This window comes from Gouania willdenowi, chromosome 12 (genome assembly GCF_900634775.1).
Source record: "Gouania willdenowi chromosome 12, fGouWil2.1, whole genome shotgun sequence".
NCBI classification, from domain to species: domain Eukaryota; kingdom Metazoa; phylum Chordata; class Actinopteri; order Blenniiformes; family Gobiesocidae; genus Gouania; species Gouania willdenowi.
This window is the reverse complement of record NC_041055.1, coordinates 2,924,601-2,944,649: the sequence shown is the minus strand read 5'-3', so window position 1 is coordinate 2,944,649 and position 20,049 is coordinate 2,924,601. Positions and strand designations below refer to the sequence as shown.

The window sequence follows — 20,049 nt, the reverse complement described above, 5'->3', positions numbered from 1 at the left end:
AAATGTTATTCTCTTTTTTTTTAATGTTTTATTCTCTGATTCCACGTTTTGAAGAATCAATCAGTGTTGGTGTATTGATGATTGATTGGAGCGACCATCACTGGTTTTATTGGATCTGATTGTCTTTAGTTTATCGTTCAGACCCAAATGTTACCATCATGTGAGAATAAGTGAAGAGTCTCCGTCTGATCGATGCTTTACCTGCAAACTGTCTCACACACACACACACACACACACACCTGACACATCAGTTAGAAAACAAAGCCACACACACAGTAAGTTAAAGACAAATATAAAACAAACCTTTATGATATAATTATTATTAACCATTCTGAGAAAACGGCTCAGCCCAAACAAACAAGTAAAATAATCAGTCAGTCTGTAAGTCAATAAATCAATAAGTCGGCAATCATGTCTGTTAATGAGTCAGTTAATGAGTCAGTCAGTTGGTAAGTCAGTCTGTCTGCAAGTCAATAAGTCAGTAATTAAGTTAGTTAATAGGCGAGTCAGTCGATATCTAATTATGTCAGTAATAAACAGGTCATTCAGGAACTGAATCAGTAAGAAAGTAAATGAGTTAATAAGTCAACAGGTGAGTCAGTCTGTCAGTAGTTCTGTACTGAGCCGAATCCATAACAATAATAGTAGTAGGCTTGTACTATGCTAACCGAAACATGTAGGATTGGTGGCTATATGCTAAGCTAACCCAAGCATGTGGGACTGGTGGCTACGTGCCATGCTAACCCAAACACGTGGGACTGGTTGCTATGGGCTAAGCTAACTCAAACATGTTATTAGAATAATCAGTCATAATAATGACTGTTAATAATTTGTTTTGGTTTCATTTATTCAAACAATGTTATTTCAGGAAATTTACTTTGATCTCCTGACATGTTTCAACTGCCAACTGTCAGTCTTCCTCAGAGGCATCTGCTGATCGCTTTTGTTATGTCCTTCTGACACACCAAAGCAACCAGTAGATGCCTCTGAGGAAGACAGACAGTTAAAACATGTCAGGAGATCAAAGAAAATCACTTGAAAAAAGATTGTCTGAATAAACATATTATTTCAAATAAGAAGACAGAATAAACTTCCTGTAATGATTGATGATAATTATGAACTATTAATTGATGTGAGGACCTGTCCTCAGCTCTGTGGTGTGTGTGTCAGTAGGTCAGTGATTAGCTACAGACGTAGGAGTCTCACTGTATGTGAGTCAACACCACAGCTACTCCACCCTCATCACTAATAATCTAATGCTAATAATAATAATACCTGGAACTGTGGGTCTGTGTCCGTCTCTCCGATGTGAGTCAGCAGTTCTCCACTGGCCTGGCCCACGTTCCCAGCAGCCTGCAGCAGGATCTGACGAGGCTGAGTCACAAAGACAACGATTAATCCTTTTGTTCGTGACTTAAACGACTCCTCATGTGGGGGTGGGTGGGGGTGGGGGGGGCACTGTGCGATCACCTCTGGGTTTGCGGGCTGAGCCGTCTTCAGCATGTCGGACACGGCACAGGCCAGGTTTTTGGCCGCCCCCCAGCAGCTGCTGCCCGTTCCCACCCTCGTCCTCCATCAGCGCCGCCAGCAGCTTCACGCCCTTAGACATCTCCGTCAGGTTGGATGAGATGGTGGTGACGGCACATCCAACCGCCGTGTAGTCCGTCTCTGCCGGGTCGCCTGGAGACGAAGAACGCCATTAGATAAGTCATTGAGTAGGTCTGTGTTTAAGTTGGTATGTACATTAGTATGTCTGTTAATTATGGGTGAGTAAATAAGTCACTAAGTAACAGTAACTGCTCTTCCTAATGTGTCGCAACACTGTTTTAGTAACAAACAGAAGATAAAACACACCAGCAGGTGGCAGCAAAACACCACTGTACACTACCATAGTACAGTATATAGTCAACTTAAAGATGTAAATTATTGTTTAAATCAGAAATAAAATGGGTTAAAAGTGACCAAAAATGGTGAAAAAGGTGGAGAAACTGGATTTTAAAAACCACAGTGATCAAAAATGGAGAGAAAAAGTGGTAAAAGGGTTCAAAGTGTCAATATTGGCAGAAAAAAGGAGGAACAATTAGTTTAAACTGGCCAATAATGGGCATGACAAATTGTGATGTGGTTAAATTGGCAAAAATAAGCATGAAATATGGTGAAAAGAGGTTAAATTGGACAAAAATGGGTGAACGTATGTGACATTAGGTGGAAAAGAGGTGGAAAAGGTTTATAAGTGCTGAACATGTCTGGAAAGTGGAAAAAATGTGTAGAAAAGACATTAAAATGTGATGGAGAAGTGTCAGAAATAGGAGTAATGTCGCAAAAATGCATTAAAAAGAGCAAAAATATGGCAAGAAAAAGTGATGAAATTAAGTTTGGTGTAGTTGCAGAAAAAGGTTAAAAATAAGCAAAAGCGGACTCCAATTGTTCGAAAAAAATATTTGTAGTTTCTTGAAGGCATCTGGCGACCCCTTCCCAGTGTCTCGCGACCCCAAAGTTGAGAACCCATGCACTACTCAACACCTCAACCTGGACCTGAACCCTCAACCCACTACAGTCCAATGTTCTCGTACCTGCGGTGAGGTTGACCATGGAGGCGGTGCCGGCTGTGATGGCGTCCACCTGGGAGTGGATCTCATGCTTGGACTCGTCCATCTTGTTTTTGCGCCAAGCTTGGGACGCCTTCATGTGGACAGGAAGTGACATCAGTAACAGTCACAGAGACACGTGTCAACGACGGACGCGTGTCTGAGACTCACCGCGTCGGTTCCCAGAGGCGGCAGCGTGTCAAAGTCCTCCAGCGAGGCCTGGGCAGCCTGCACCGCCTGCATACTGGAGTTAATGGTTCCAGTCAGAGCCTGCTGGGCCGAGGTCTGAGGACGGACACAACGTTAGAGATAGAGCTGTAAACATTCATTCGTTCATAAAGAAGAAATAAAAAATTTAATAGTATGGAAGCCTATTGCATTCCCTATCAAAAAAGAAATCAGTTTTTTCTGAAAAATTTTATTTTTTGGTTTGTTTTTCAGGCAAATTTTTTTCAGTTTTTCATGCTAACAGATGCATTTATTTCTTTATTGAGAGCAAACATGTTCGGCTTGTTTAATTTGATAAAAATTTACTTTGGACTTGGTTTAAGACACTTGTAGATGTTCTATCTTTAAGCCATATTGATGACATTATAATTAGTCTATCGACTTTACGTGTTCTTGTGGGATTTCCAAGTATCTCAATAAATCAGAAAAATGTTTTGCAAAATTTGTCCGAAAGACAAAGAAAAATTAGTCCGAAAAACAGAAACAAATTACTCTGAAAAGCAGAAAAAATTTGTCAGAAAAACAAATAATTACTCAAATAAAAAAAAATGAAAAAAAATTTAATGAGTCAGAAAAACAAAAAAAAAATACTCTGAAAAACAGAAGAAAAAAAAGTGTCAGAAAAACAGAAAAAAATAGCAAAAAAAACCAAACCAAAAAAAATTGTTATTCAGAAAAAAATTATATATATTTTTTCAAGTGAATCCAATACGCTTCCGTAGAATAGAACAAAGAATCACAAAATGAAAAACAGGAACAAATGAAGCTAATACCATCAGTAGTACATTTATTCGTAATACAACTTTAAATTTTTTGACATAGTAAAGTTCCAGATCAGATCAATTTAAGTCTGACTTTCTGATGTTGTCGCTCACCAGGGGAGGCATGTGTCCTCGGTGCATCTGTCCACTGGTCACCTGCTGCTTGGCTGAAGGCATCGAACCCATCACAAAGTTCTCTGGACCTCCAGCACCAGAACGCATTATAGCAGGCAACGCCACCGAGCCCGTCTCCACCTTCCCCACCCTGTTAAACTGCTGCTGGAGCACCGTAGACCTGCAGCGCACACCGGGAACAGCAGGGGGTGAAAGGCAAGGGATTTAGGAGATTTAAACACACACGCACGCAGTCACTCACTCACTTCTTGGGCGACACTGAATCTTCCAACATGGTGGATTCTTCGTCTCCCTCCAAACCAAAGTGATCTTTGCTTTTTTTCTGTTGGATGACAAACAGCCACAGCATTAGGAGCTGCTGAAGGTGTGCTGTGGTATCTGCACAGTTGGACCTTCTTCAGGATGATGTCGATGTATCCAGCGATCAGCTGAGCAATCTGCTCCCCCTCAGTGGTCTGTACGGAGTAGTACCCGTCCTGATAGTCCCCGAAGTCCTGAAGCACAGACAACACTCGGAGATTAACAAACAACAACTGACAGAAACCTGCTACTGACCATCGGCCATCAAAACTACACAGTGTTGCTGTCTGTTATAGTTGCAGTCAGTTGCTGTCTGTTACAGTCCATTACAATTTGTTAAAGTCTGTTATAGTCCGTAACAGTCCTGTAACCGTCGGTTACAGTAGATTAGAGTCTGTAAGAGTACGTTACAGTCCTGTCACCGTCGGTTCCAGTCAGTTACAGTCTCGTCACCGTTGGTTACAGTCCGTAACAGTCCCCTTACCGTTGATTACAGTCTGTAAGAGTACGTTACAGTTCCGTCACCGTCGGTTACAGTCAGTTACAGTCCCGTCACCGTTGGTTACAGTTTTTAAGAGTCTGTTACAGTTCGTAACAGTCCCCTCACCGTTGGTTACAGTTGATTATAGTCTGTATGAGTCCGTTACAGTCCCGTCACTGTCGGTTACAGTCAGTTACAGTCCCGTCACCGTTGGTTACAGTCCGTAACAGTCCCCTCATCGGTTACAGTCCGTAACAGTCCAATCACCGTCTGTTACAGTCATTTACAGCCGGTTACAGTCCCAACAGTCCCGTCTGTAACCGTCGGTTACAGACGGGACTGTAACCGACAGTCCCGTCACTGTCGGTTACAGTCCTGTTACAGTCTGGAACAGTCCCGTAACAGTACCATCACTGTCGGTTACAGTTCCGTTACAGTCTGCTGCTGTCTGTTACAGTCTATTACAGTCTGTTGCTGTCTGTTATAGTCTGTTGCTGACCAGAGTGAAGCTCTTGGGCGAGGCAGCCCAGCGTTTGATGTTGGTCAGGTTCCATTCCTGAATGACTTCCTTGGTCTTCTCGTCCACTCTCATCACGCTCTCTTTAGTGATTCCCAGCAGACGAGGAACCAGCTTGTTCTTGCCCTTCATTTTCTCCTGAAGAGAACATGCAAACATCCTTTAAGTGTTAAATGTGAGGGATAGACGCTGAATTACATCAGAAAACACTTTGAGACAAAGACTATAAACACACAAACACTTGGACGACAGTTACACCCTAACATCACCATTTTATCACAGGGGGCGGAGCCACAAACATGTGATTGGCTCTGGTCTGAGGGTCACATGATCAAAATTCATGTCAGCATTGGAATACTGACCAATCAGAGCATTAACACAAGAAACAACAACAATTTTTGTGTATTTTGAAGTATTTTTGTGTACTTTTGTCTTATTTTGTGTGTTTTTTTATGTTATCGTGTGTTTTTGTTTTCACTTAGTGTTTTTGGAGTCATGTTTGTGTGTTTGTTGTCCTGTATTCTTGCTGTTTGTGTGTCATTTTGTTTATTTTTGTTGTCATTTTTTTTTAATGTTTTTCTTGTCATTTTGTGTATTTTTAGTGTAATTTTGTATGTTACACGCATTTGGTATCTTTTTGTTGACATTTTACATGTTTCTTTACAGTCATTATGTGTAGGTTTGTTGTACTTTTATATATCTTTATCTCATTTTGTATCTTTTTGTTATTGTTTTGTGTGTTTTTGGGATATATATTTGTATTTTTGTCGTAATTTACTGTATTTCTTTCTAATTTTCTGTGTATTTGTCGTCATTTTGTGTATTCTCTCAATTTACATCTTTTTTGTTGTTCTGTTTGCTTTCATCAATCACTTTGTGTATATTTGTTATCATTTTGTCTATGTTAATTAAATAAACATTTGAATAATGACCCATCAGAGCATCATTATTGTAATTTTAGTTTTTTTTCTTGTGTGTGTTGTGTATGTTTCTTTCATTTTGTGTGTGTTTTTGTTATTTTGTGTGGTGTTTGTTGTTTGTTTATTTTAATGTTATTTTACGGATTTTCTATTTCATATTGTGGGTTTCTTAAGTTATATTTTGCGTTTACTTTTGGGGCCGATGTGGCCCACGCACCACCCGTTGCCCGTGTCTGTATTACAGATGATAAGGAATGATGGTAGAAACATGTGTTGTTGTGTGTGCAGTGAGCAGAACTTCACCTTCACTAAGAAGAAAGAAACTCCGTAGGTCTTGAGGGATCGAGCCAGCTTCACGTAGCTCACCTTGGCTTCCATCTCCGTCATGTTCTGACAGTTTCTGTGAGCCTGGAGAACATGTGCAAACATTTGTGCCATGATTCAAAACTAATGCTCATCATTGGAATATCCTCTGTCAATCAAACTCTGCTCCAGCGTTCTGATTGGTCGGGATCAGGAAGTTGATTGATTTCTTCACCTGAAAGATCCTCTTCTCTCCTTTGTGCTTGATATATTCTTTGGGCAGGAACTCTTTTAAACTGTGGAAACAGAGGAAGGAAAGAAGCATCTTACACACAGTCACAGACCTGAGAGTTAAGCTACGCTAAGCTAAAATATGCACGTTTTAAACTCACTCCAGGAATCCAGGCTTGTGTTTGTTCTCGTTGTGATCCCCGAACTGGATCTGACACTGATAACCTGCAAAATCACAGGCCTTATCGAAGGAGACTGGGTGGGATCCATTTAGGATGTCGTCACGAGCCTGAGCACAAAAAACATTCAATAGCATTAATAATAATAATCAAAAGCATCATTAACATAATCTACATTTATTACAGAAATATTATTATTATTTTTGTTATTGTTTTCTAACAAAATCTAGCAGAAATTTCACTGACACTGAATGATACGTGTATGTTTTTGGAAAATATGACAGATTTATGTGGACAGAGACACAAAATCTGATGAAATATGACAACCTTCACCTTCTGAAATGTAAATATTTCTATGACATGGACTAAACCCACACTCACATGTTTTGAGACAATATCCCACATTTACACCATATTTGTACTTTAAAGAAACCAAAAATAAACATGACGTCATCAATATGTGCCGCTTCGGATACGATTGTAAGTTGAAAGCTGTTATTTTCTATTTTTGTTTAAAAGGTTAAAATATATCTACATTTCATTTAACTATGTATTTATTAATCACACAATACGTTGATATATCGTAACTTTTAAAGAATAAATGGAAAGAACGGCTTTTCGACTAACATCGTTATGTGCACACCGGATCTTTCAAAATAAAACACTGTGTCGTTTTTTACGCCCTGAGTCTGATGACTTTTATTTTGAAGCCAGAGGCCATTTCATTTGACGTGAGACATGATACCTCACTCTGACACCTGAGGAGGTCCTAAAATGTACACCGTACTGATTAGGAAAAGACGAGGAAACGGAAATGTGTAAACCCTGAGACAGAGAGTGGGCGGTTCTATAAATGGTGTGCGGAGGTGAGGTCTGTACCTGAACGTAGAGCAGGTTGAGTTGGACCGGGTCTCTGGAGTCCACGTTCTGGTCTGAGTAGAAGAACTTCCTCCTCAGCAGCAGCATCTCTGTCTCCTCCACCCCCTGCTCCCTCAGAGTCCTCCCATGGTCCAACCAGTTCACTGAGGACAGGAAGTCAGCTTCAGCATTACCTGTGTGTACGTGTGGGTGTGTTTACATGTAATGTGTGTGTGTGTGTGTGCGTCCTACACTCGTCGTCCGTGTGCAGCTTCTGCTTCAGTTTTTCCATCTTCTTGTCGTCTCTGAGCAGAGTAGTTTTGTCTCTCTTTAGCGTTCCCATGTTCTCCTCCTTCTTCTCCTCGCCGATGTCTCGCACCAGAGAGTATTCATCGTAGTTTGTGATTCCTGACACACACACACATTGATTATCCTGACATCCAATAAAACATCCACAATAAATAGTCCTACTTTAAGAATCAAATGCACTTTAACAATTCAAATCAACCGCATTCTTTTTTTGCTTGTAATATTGTGTTGTTTGCAGTAGCATCTATAGCCATACATGTTTATTAAATATTACTATAAATTAAAAATGAACTCTACCATCACACATTGTGTCTTCTATACATTATATCTACAAACGCAGCCAACACAACTCAGCAGTTAAAACGATCACCAGTAGAACCAAAACACCAACAGACATACTGTGAGGTGTTGATTTTTAAAGTAGATGTTGTTAAAGTCTGATGAAAACAGAGACTACAGAGTTGATCTGACCTATCCTGGCACAGATGGTCATCAACATGTCGCTGACGATCTTTGAGTCGTCCACCATCACAGTCTTCACGGTACCATCCAACATACGGATCTTCAGAGGCCTCTGCTTCTTCTTATACTCCAAGGTGTCCTAATGGTCCAAATAACATCAACAACAACAAGTCCTGTTATTGTAACATTAGTCACATTTGCCATTTTTACCCATTAGTGCTACGTGCTGCGCTGCCATGTTGTGTAAAGATACACTCCGTAACATTATGCTAGAATATTTTGTGCTATGCAATGCTACATTATATTATGCAATGCTGTGTTTTGTTTTGTCCTGCTACGTTATGCTAAGTGATGCAATGCTGTTCTACACTTTGCTGTGACCACACGTTACGCTAAATATTGTTATGTTATGCTAGGTTATGTGCTGCTATGTTAAGAGGTTTTATGCTATGCCATGTTATGCTGTGTTATGTTGTGCTATGCTGTGTTTTGCGATGCTGCGTTATGCTAAGTGATGCTATGCTAGGCTACGCTTTGCTGCGTTACCTTACGTTACTTTAGATTTTGTTATGCTAAGCTACATTATGTTATGCGCTGCTATGTTATGTGGTTTTATGCTATGCCATGTTATGCTAAGTGATGCTATGCTATGCTTTATTGTGTTATCTTGCGTAACATTACATTATGCTCTGCTATGTTATGCTAAGTGATGCTGGGCTACACTTTGCTGTGTTATCTTACGTTACGTTAAATTTTGTTATGCTATGCTACGTTTTGTTATGCTAGGTTATGTGATATGCTATGCCATGCTATGTTGTGCTATGCTGTGTTTTGTGATGTTATGCTAGACTTTGCTGTTACCTTCCACTATGTTAATTTTTTAATGCGATGCTATGCTAGGTTCTCACCCCGTTCCTCAGCATGTAGTAGTCTAGAGCTTTGCCGGCCTCCAGCCAGATTCCTTTCTTTGGGTCTTCATCGGACAGAAACAGACCGTAGTCATTGGCTGCAGGAGCACAAAATCACACACTGTCAGTTACACACACACAGAATATACACACTTTATGAGTGGGTGTGGGTGTGTGTGTGTGTGTGTGTGTGTGTGTGTGTATGGACCCACGCTGGCCGAGCTGAGCTTCAGGAACTCTCTCTCTGATGATCTTGCAGGCGTCGTAGATCATCGTGGACGGTTCAAACTGCATCGTCTTCACTACGTTCCCCACCCCGATTTTTAAGGACAGCGCCACCATGTTTATGGCTGGTCACCAACTCCTGAGGGACACCAGATCACACTGAACACCCAGAAACACTCCTACACACTCACACTTTAAGAAAGACACGATAAGAACAGAAGGACGTTCAGCAGACGGAGGAAAACAACAGACTAGGAAAATAAAACACTTTACCTGCTGGTGTATCACTTCAACTGGGCTTCATTATAACTGGTGACTGTTTAATGCTGTGACTCAGTTATTACATTAATGTGAATTACTCGATCATCACAATAAAAACACATTTCAGATTAAGCTCTGTGTTTAATTACAGTTTGTACTTCATCTGTTCTTAGAATAAGTCACAAGGTAACATGATGACCAGTCGGTCCATAACACAAAACAATCTAAAACTTCTTAAAACTAAAGTATGTTACACACTGTATTATTCATATAAATACTATATATAGTACAGTTAATATTCAGAGTACCACAACAGCATTTAAACTTCATCTCTGACACGACATGTCACTAAATATAATGATGACCAGTTGAACTGATACACCTCTCTGTTTGAGCGCTGTGTCAGAGAGATAGCAGACGGATGATTTACGTCTACTATACTTTGTTTTTGTGTCACATCTTAGATAACAATTAGGTATGCATTGTTATGTCAATAAAAAACAGTCACAAGATAACAAGATCACCAATCAAACCATACCACCAATTTCTTAGGTTTAGCCTCTTCCTCTTTACTCACTGACTGCCAAAGACGTCTAAAGACGTTAATTGTGTTTTTGGGCTGTGGTTGCTGGGACACAGTGTGAAGAAGCTCTCCTGTTATAATTTAACTTGTGCCATGATATAGTGACCAACTGGTGACATGTAGGTGGTAGCAGCACCTTTGGATGAGAGATCACCTGTGATGTGCAGAGCTCAGAGAAAGAGGAAAGGAGTTTACGAGACATAAAATGGTGCTACGAGAGTTGATGCTGAAGTTCCCAGCAGCTCACACTCGACCAGAGCATGTGTGGAACTAAGTGGACTATTGAGAGTGTTGTGATGGTGAAAGAAAACCATCAAAAAACAGGGCAAGCGGTGAGACTTGGCATGTCTGGGATGAGGAGGAAGTTGTGTGTGTGGGAACTGACGGGGGGAGAGACTTGGAGGAACGCCAAAATACAGTAAGAATTAATTAAACTCTGACCCAGATAGCAAAATAATAATAATGTTGCCATCAAAAGCCTGGTCTCAGTGTTGTTTTTGTAGTTTTATAAAAGGAAGCCAATGTTGAGGTGTCACTAAAGCACAAAAAAATGCTTCAAAGTCACTATTAGGTTTTTTCAGAAAAAATGTTTGTCACAAACTGGCGATTTGTGTGAAACTTTCCTCTAGTCAATTGCGGATTATGGAAGATCAAAACTAGAGATCTAGAAATCTTTCAGAATCTGGTTTCAGATTTCAGATTGTCATAGAACAAAATAATCTGTGGGTGAAAATCATGTAAAACGTCATATGTGATTGGCTGCTCTAAAAAGGGCTGGCAGTGAATGAGTTAAAGACACAAACTGTACCGATTTTTCTAGTTGTACATTTTTAAATGGTTTTATTTATTTAATTCAAATTTTTATCTTTCATTTATTGTACTTATTTAATATTATTTCTTATTTAAACCTTAAATCCAATCTAAACATTTGTTATTGAGGATTTGTATTTTGGTCGTGACTTATTTGTAAATGTGACTAATTAATAAGTGAATGAATAATTAATTACAGATATTAGTGAGTCGGTGATTCTATTACCTGCTGTACAGCGGTGTTATGGATCGGCTCGCTGCTCAGTCAGCTGGTGTCCGTGTTTCTTCTGCCTGGTTTGACAAAAACACAAACACTAGATTAGACAAAAACAAACATGTTTCATCCCAAAGTTAATGAACTTTTCTCTGATATTTGCTGTAGATTCTGTTTTTAATGTAAGCAGGACAAACACCATATGGATGGCCGTCTGCGGGAAAGTCAGTGTTGACAAATGCAACAGCAGATGAAGTCAATAACAGATGGAAGAAGAAAAACAAAAGAACTTATAATGGAGAAATGCTGACGTTATTTTTCGTTCATTTATTGGTGGAAAGCTGCGTTCTCTGTTTGGCCTTTAGGAGAACGTCACATTTTTAGAAGCACAATTTCCTTTCAAATGTGGTTCATTTTGCAGCAAACATTTGGAACACGTGTAACAAAGTCACGTGAGACTGAGGAGTCCCATTATTTGACTGGACCTAATTCAAAAATCTAAAACACATGTCAAACTTGAGGTCCGGGGGCCAAATCTGGCCCTTTAGAGCATCAAATTCGGCTTGCTCAAGAAAGTAAAAATTATAGAAAAAAAACATAAAGTTGTAGATATCTCAGCCCCTCCAAATATAAAAATTCATCTTAAATCAACAATATTTGTAGAGCTCAGTTTTCTAGTTATCGTATCACATGACAGTCGTCGTTTTTAAATCTCAAATTGTTGAAAAAACTACATTTTGGCAAATTTTCCAATAAATGAGTCCCTAAAACAGGGATGTCCAATTCCGGTCCTCGAGGGCCACTATCCAGCATGTTTTAGATGTTTCCCTCTTCCAACACACATGATTCAAATGATCAACTCCTCATCCAGCTCTGCAGAAGCCTGATAACGATCCTAATCATTTGAATCAGGTGTGTTGGAAGAGGGAAACATCTAAAACATGCTGGATAGTGGCCCTCGAGGACCGGAATTGGACACCCCTGCCCTAAAATATCCCCAAATTAAATAAAACTTGGTCACAAAATCATAGAAATGAAAGCTCCTGCAGGGACTGATATCTGTCACCTATTGCTTGGATATTGTCAGTGTTAGGGCTGAACGATTAATTGCATTTGCGATATCATAAAACGCAAAGGCAGCAATTTCTTTTTTTCTTGTCCTGTCTTGTAAAGTTCAGAGAGTGTTTAAGAAGTGCAGTCCACATGTTTGCATGTTTCATGAAAGGTGAAGTTAGATAGATATGTTGAAGAGGTAAAGCCACAGATTTGTTTGCTTTATTGTTGTAATCTGTGCTTTAAAATTTACATTTCATATTTATTTAAAGTTTGAATAAATCTTAAATTGTTTATTATGAAACAGATTGATTTATTGTTTGTGTTCTTGAAAAAATAATCGCATATTAATTCGCAATCGCAATATTGAGGAAAAATCGCAATTAGATTATTTTCCATAATCGTACAGCCCTAGTCAGTGCCTTACATACTTTAAATACTATTAAACGTAGAAACTATGGCACATGAATGATATATTTGCATGTTTTACCAGTCTATGGTTTTATAATAATTATATCGGTCCAAAAAATCCCTTATTAGTCGAGGTCTAATTAAGGCATCAAAGCTTCAGGAAATCAAAGCTTTAGAACAGACATAGTCAAGTGGCGGCCCGGGGGCCACATGCAGCCCTCGGTCTAATTTTGTGACCCCCCCCCCAAAACAAAATTGCAATTCATGAAGTTGGAAGTTAAACAAAGCCCAACATAACACACAAAACACCAGAAACACAAAAAATTGCGCAAAATCTCAGTAAAAGTACACAAAATTATAACAGACACACTAAACCAGGGGTTCTCACCCTGGGACCCACATTATGCCACAGTCATTAAATTGTTGTTGAAATCACACATATAATCTTATTTAAAACATAAATCTATATATTTTCCTGTGCAGCAGGCATTTCACAAGAAAAGTTTCTTTCAAAGTAAAAGACAAGTCCAACATGAGAGACATAGGTAGATTGACCAGCTTTCTGTGACCCACTTTCGGGTCCTGACCCACCAGTTGAGGATCGCTGCTCACAAAATGACTACAAAAACAACAACATATACACAAGGACCACAAAGACAAACAAAATGCCAATTAAGTTGCACAAAATGACAGAAAAAATACATCAAATTGCAACAATAACAAAAAGAAATTAACAAATACACACATCGACTCGAAAATGACACCAAAAAGCAACAAAAATGTTCTATATTGACAAGAAAATAGACAAAATGAATCAAAAAATGAAACAAAATGTCTGAAATCTCAAAAAACAGCAAGAAAACCCAAACGTAAGGACGACAAAGACAAAACCATGTGTCATTTCCTGTATTAATGCTCAGATTGGTCTTTACTATAAATGCTAACATGAATGTTGATAATGTGGCCCTCGGATCAGACAATCACATTTTTGTGGCCCTCGCTGTGATAGAAGTTGCCCTGGAAACATCACTGGATTTTTTTTCTTTAATCACTTTTTGCTGATTTTCATCTTAAATGTGCTTTATTTAATGTTTTCACTTCCTGTTTTCACGCTGACATCTTCCTGCTCTGTAATTTCCATTCTATCTTAACTCCTCTGTTGTTGGCTTGTTCTCTATAAAGCACAGTGAGTGAACGCTGCTGCACCGTGCCTGGTGTGTGTGTGTGTGTGTGTGTTTCTGCTCTCACTGCCTCTGAGTTCCTCTGAGTGAGACGTCCTCGTGTCATTTCCTGTTTTAAAAGCTCTGCACTGCCATAAAAGGACATTTCACATATTCCCAGTGTTCCCAGCACGACGCGGGCCTGCTGAGTCCTGACTCAGAGCAGAGCGCTGATCCCAGAGTAAACGCACACACACAGCTACACACGCACTGTGGAGAGGGCGTGCACACACATACACACACACACGCACACACATTAATAATCTGCACTTATTTACCAACACTTTGCTTTTTATTTACTTTTTTTTAGTGTATTAGTTAATAATATTATATTAACCCTCCTATTACACATTTTACCCCTGGGGTCAATCTGACCGCAGTGATATTTGCCAAAAAAATTGTTGACCAATTTTGGTGTCAGGCACTTAGTTTATTTGTTGAATAAATAAAATAAGCCCTTAATAATGAAACCTTGACCTGTTCTCTAGCGCCACCATCAGGACAAATTTTTAAATTAGAATTATTTTATCTTGAATAATAGTTTTCATCCAAATCTTCTCAAATTCATTGACAACATTAAGGACCGCCAGAGTATGAACCCCATTGGTTGTGGGGATGATATGACCTTTGACCTTTCCTGCAGCGCCACCATCGGGTCAAACGTTCAGTTTTAGAGTTAGTGATAATAGGAGGGTTCATGATGTAATATTTGCTTATTAAATAGCTGTAGAAACATAATCACCAACTTTAACTCCATGTTTACATTGAAAACTCACATATTTAAAATTAAATAACAAAAAATGTAAAAAATTATATTTCTAAATTGAAAAAAACATTGATTTAAAAATGACTGTTGCCTGGCCCTGGTGGTTGCAGAATGGAGCTTGTGCCTAATGGCAAAGATGAAAAACTTGTGTCCTTTTTAAATAAATGAAACCTCCCAAAGCAACAGTTTGATTTTTAGCTCACGTCACTGATGGAATTATAAATACTTCCTCCACGCCCGAGACACAAAGAGGAAGTCATTCACAAACGAGCTCAGCTTCAGAGCAATTCATCTCTTTGATCTGTCTGATAACAAGCCCCGCCCCTTCACCCTTTGACCCCACTCCGCCAGGGTGGCTACGTGCTAAGCTAACCAAGCATGTGGGACGTGTTTGGAAGGAAGAATATGAAGCGGCCGCTTGTACAGACCGTCAGAGGAAACAGAAACACTGCACTGACAAAACCTCCTCAGGGGAACTCAGTCATCTGATGACCACACATGCACGCCCACGTGCACGCCGACGGCTGTCAGCAGAAAACAAACATCCGGTGCAACCGCGGCCGTCGGATAACCAACATCTCACACACACCATCTGTTGTCCTTCAGGAAACTCATCAGATAACTGACACACACTGACACACAAGGACACACACGGAGACACACGGACACACACTGACACACAAGGACACAGACACTGTCACACACTGACAAACACTGACAAACACTGACAAACACTGACACAGACACTGTCACACAGACACACACTGACAAACAGCTCATGAGCTGATATTTTATGGAATATATTTGTGCATGTGGATCACTATTACTGTTATTGTATGTAATTCATTTATTTCCTCAGTTGAAATAAAATTATAAAAAAAAAAAAAAGCACATTAAAAGCACAAATAACTTCAATAGTGTTTTTACTGATGATGAAATATAATTAAAAAATATTGCGTTTCACAAATGGGGATGAATGAATAGTGACATTAGTTATTATGTTAATATTTATTTCACACAATGTGTGACATATTTAGCTTTTATTATTTCATATAAGTGTTAAATCTGACCATAAACAAATCGGTGGCTCTATGTGGCTTTATGACAGTTAGACGTGTTCTTTTTACTTGGTCTATTATTCCTTATATGGAGTGGTTAGCGTTAGCTCTGAGCTAAGTCTGTGTGTTAGCGGAACTTTGGGTGGATCTGACGGAGGAACATGAATCGGTTCCCTTTGTTGGATGGTTGTCTGGTTTTGACCAAGTAGCGGTCCGTGTTGCATCGCAGCGTAGTAGCTTCTGGTAGCCGTGACGAACAGACGGTGCACACCGTCCAGAGCTTCCGTAAAAAAAAAACATTCTGCTCCAAAGAATAATAATAAGTTGACAACAAACGGGGCAGTTTTGGCCTCTGGAACACGGGTGTTTTTGGGACATTCTTGGCTAAATTGAGGAACAAATGGCCTTCGCTAAGTTCAGACATGGGAATTTATTGTTTATATCGAGGGATGACAATGAGAATGTTTTTGATGATAAATCATAAACTATAAAATATTCCACATTCCTAACACACACACACACTGACACACACACCCTGTCAGACACACACACCCTGTCAGACTCAGACACAGACACACACCCTGTCAGACACAGACACACACCCTGTCAGACACAGACACACACCCTGTCAGGCTCAGACACAGACACACACCCTGTCAGATTCTTACACACTGAGGCTGTGTTCCAAATGTCCCACTAACGTACTACACACTACAAACCCAATGAGTATATACTGTCTACTATATACTATTAATATGATTAGGATGATGAGCGTTCACACTGAAGTATACTTCCAAGTTTCCCAAGATGCATTTGGAAGCTACAACGACAAAAACCTTGTTCACACTGAGGCTAAATATCTCTGTTGATTCTCCACCTTTACTTTGAAAGTTCTGAAAACATTTGAAGTGAGAAAGTCACCAAGTAGAATATCAACATGTGCTCATTTCATCTATCATAAAACTTGTGGAAACTATGGCTGGGAAATATATTGTGATTCAAGATTTATTGAGTTTTCTATTTTGGCAATTTAGAAAATTCAAATATTGTATTTTTTTGTTTTTTTTTTTAACTTTTTTTAATTTATACAATCACACAATATAAATCACATGATACAAATATTAAACATATACATAGAGTACAGTCAAACAGTGTCCTTTACAATTTTTCCATATTTCTGAGATATAGATACGGTATTTTATAGCTTATTTTGTATTAAAATACTTGTTTCAGGAGTCACTGCTTTCTCAGAACACATAAAGCACATTTAGATGAATTAATGAGTGAGTCTTAACCCAGACTTTCCCCTAAACAAGCCAACCATAAAGAACTCACAAGTACTCTCCCTTAGAGGAGAACAAAACAAAAGTGTTGCATATTGTGTAGCAATAAATGTGTTAAATGGCATTTTGTATTAGAAAACTGAACCCAGATTTGTCTTTCTGGTAAAACTTTATTGAGGAAAAAATATTGAGATATGAGTTTTGGTCCATATCGCCCAGCCCTAGCAGAAACACATTTCATGCCGACATTTCGGAGATTTTTGGAGACCCGTCATTGTGCTACTGACAAAACTTCCAGGTAACTTCAAAATAAGAGCCCTTTTTACAGAAAGTGTTAAAAAAAATAGTAGTACGTTAGTATGAGTAGTACGTTAGTATGACAGTTACAACAGCAATAACAGCAGCCATCTTTAGCGCACTCAGATCCGGATTCTGAAGGGTTTTAACAGGACTCAGGATGGGTTTTAACAGGACTCTGAATGGTTTAAGATGGACTCTGAATGGTTTAAGATGGACTCTGAGTGGTTTAAGATGGACTCTGAGTGGTTTAAGATGGACTCTGAGTGGTTTAAGATGGACTCTGAGTGGTTTAAGATGGACTCTGAGTGGTTTAAGATGGACTCTGAGTGGTTTAAAATGGACTCTGAATGGTTTAAGATGGACTCTGAGTGGTTTAAGATGGACTCTGAGTGGTTTAAGATGGACTCTGAGTGGTTTAAGATGGACTCTGAGTGGTTTAAGCTGGACTCTGAATGGTTTAAGCTGGACTCTGAATGGTTTAAGCTGGACTCTGAATGGTTTAAGCTGGACTCTGAATGGTTTAAGCTGGACTCTGAATGGTTTAAGCTGGACTCTGAATGGTTTAAGCTGGACTCTGAATGGTTTAAGCTGGACTCTGAATGGTTTAAGCTGGACTCTGAATGGTTTACGCTGGACTCTGAATGGTTTACGCTGGACTCTGAATGGTTTAAGCTGGACTCTGAATGGTTTAAACTGGACTCTGAATGGTTTAAACTGGACTCTGAATGGTTTAAACTGGACTCTGAATGGTTTAAACTGGACTCTGAATGGTTTAAACTGGACTCTGATTGGTTTTAACTGGACTCTGATTGGTTTAAACTGGACTCTGAATGGTTTAAACTGGACTCTGATTGGTTTAAACTGGACTCTGATTGGTTTAAACTGGACTCTGATTGGTTTAAACTGGACTCTGATTGGTTTAAACTCAGAGCTGAAGTCCAGCTCCATGATATCGAGCTGACAGCAACATCAAAGGCTGAGCACGATGACCAACGTGTACAGAACACCTTAGTGTTGGTGTTGTTTTATTCCCCTGAGCTCGTCTGACAGACAGTGAGCTGAGCCTGTCCTGGGTTAAATTTATCCCTGCTTTAGTGGCTTTGACCAATAGTTTCAGGATGTATTTTTACATTCAAGCTTCTCCCTGCTCTCAGCGCAGAGTCTCTGCTTCCTCTTTAACGCCTTCTTTCTTTCACCATCACACTAAACTCATCAGCTCCAGTCACACACACACAGCTGCTATAGCTAGTCATTTTTGTTGTTGTTTTGTGTATTTTTTGTTGTGTTTTTTAATCATTAGTTGTTGATGGCGAATACTATCGTATCAAATGCTAAAGGTTGGAGAACCTCTAATCTCTGTTGATTCTCCACCTTTAAAAGTTCTGAAAACATTTGAAGTGAGAAAGTGACCAAGTAGAATATCAACATGTGCTCATTTCATCCATAAAACTCATAGAAACACATTTCATTCTGACATTTCGGAGACCCTCCATTGTGCTGCTGACCAAACTTCCTGTTCATGAAAGTGTTAAAAAAACTAACGGAAGACAAGAAGAGATGCTTTTATTTTGAAAAGGAGATGTTTTGACTTTTAGCTTGAAGCCGGTCCCAGGACTGGTCTGGCCCACTTGAGTTTTTATGAAGGATAAAAAGCAAACGTTAAGCAAATGGTCAAAATTCCTTGACTTTGCAACAAATTTCCTGGAAATTTGCAATGTAATTTGCCAGAGTTCTCGAGGATAATTTGGAGGAATTTTTCAGAACTGCAACCTCCATCATATTTTATCGCCATCTTATATGATAAATTTACCAAAAGAATGTTTTTGCAGAATGTTTTACTTTAAAAAAAATCTTGTTGTGGGTCGGACGAGAAGCTCTAGTGCAGAGGTAGGCAACTTTTATCACAGCGGGGCCACAAAAATGTCAGCATTTAGAATAATGACCAATCAGAGCATTAATACAGGAAAGAACAAAAGGTTTTTAGCATAAGTCTGTGTTTTTCTGTCATTCTATGTATGTTTGTTGTTGTATTTATGTTGTCGTTTTGCTTGTTTGTTAGTATTGTGGGTTTGCAGAGTCATTTTTCCTGTTTTTCTTGTCTTTTTGTGTAATACTGTTGTTTTTTGTTCATTTTTGTATTAGTTTTGTGCATTTTTTGGAGTATTTACTGTTACTTGTCTTTTACTGTATTTTTCTCCAATGTTGTAATTCTTTGTATTTTTTTAATGTATTCTTGCTCTTTTTTTGTGTATTTTTCTGTCATTTTGTACATTTATTTTGGTGGCCGCATGAAATTAGGCCGAGGGCCGCATGGTGCAGCACTGGTCCAGCACTGGTCCAGCCCTGGTCCAGCCCTGGTCCAGCCCTGGTCCAGCACTGGTCCAGCCCTGGTCCAGCCCTGGTCCAGCCCTGGTCCAGCCCTGGTCCAGCACTGGTCCAGCACTGGTCCAGCACTGGTCCAGCCCTGGTCCAGCACTGGTCCAGCACTGGTCCAGCACTGGTCCAGCACTGGTCCAGTCTAAACACAGCTGACCTGGTGTGTGTCAAAGAGCTGCAGGTAAATGTGAGTCTGGAGTCACTGGGACACATTTAGCAGCTCAACACGAGCCCAGCAGCGTCTGAGCGTCCTGCTGCCACAGAGGAATTCATCTGAACATTCCTCTGGATACGGGCCTCACAACAACA

General features: G+C 39.5%; 1 protein-coding gene across 1 annotated transcript in view; it reads right to left on the bottom strand.

The window, feature by feature from the left end:
* tln1 (talin 1) overlaps positions 1-20,049 on the bottom strand; it is a 60,422-nt gene that overhangs the window by 32,277 nt on the left and 8,096 nt on the right. The window contains 18 exon segments of the mRNA XM_028462488.1: positions 1,276-1,374; positions 1,471-1,539; positions 1,541-1,680; positions 2,574-2,682; positions 2,760-2,873; positions 3,692-3,872; positions 3,958-4,034; positions 4,105-4,206; positions 4,993-5,148; positions 6,234-6,338; positions 6,469-6,529; positions 6,626-6,753; positions 7,523-7,665; positions 7,754-7,909; positions 8,282-8,411; positions 9,181-9,278; positions 9,393-9,544; positions 11,286-11,350. Of these exon segments, the coding sequence (XP_028318289.1) occupies positions 1,276-1,374; positions 1,471-1,539; positions 1,541-1,680; positions 2,574-2,682; positions 2,760-2,873; positions 3,692-3,872; positions 3,958-4,034; positions 4,105-4,206; positions 4,993-5,148; positions 6,234-6,338; positions 6,469-6,529; positions 6,626-6,753; positions 7,523-7,665; positions 7,754-7,909; positions 8,282-8,411; positions 9,181-9,278; positions 9,393-9,522 (1,998 nt within the window). The 5' untranslated portion in view covers positions 9,523-9,544; positions 11,286-11,350.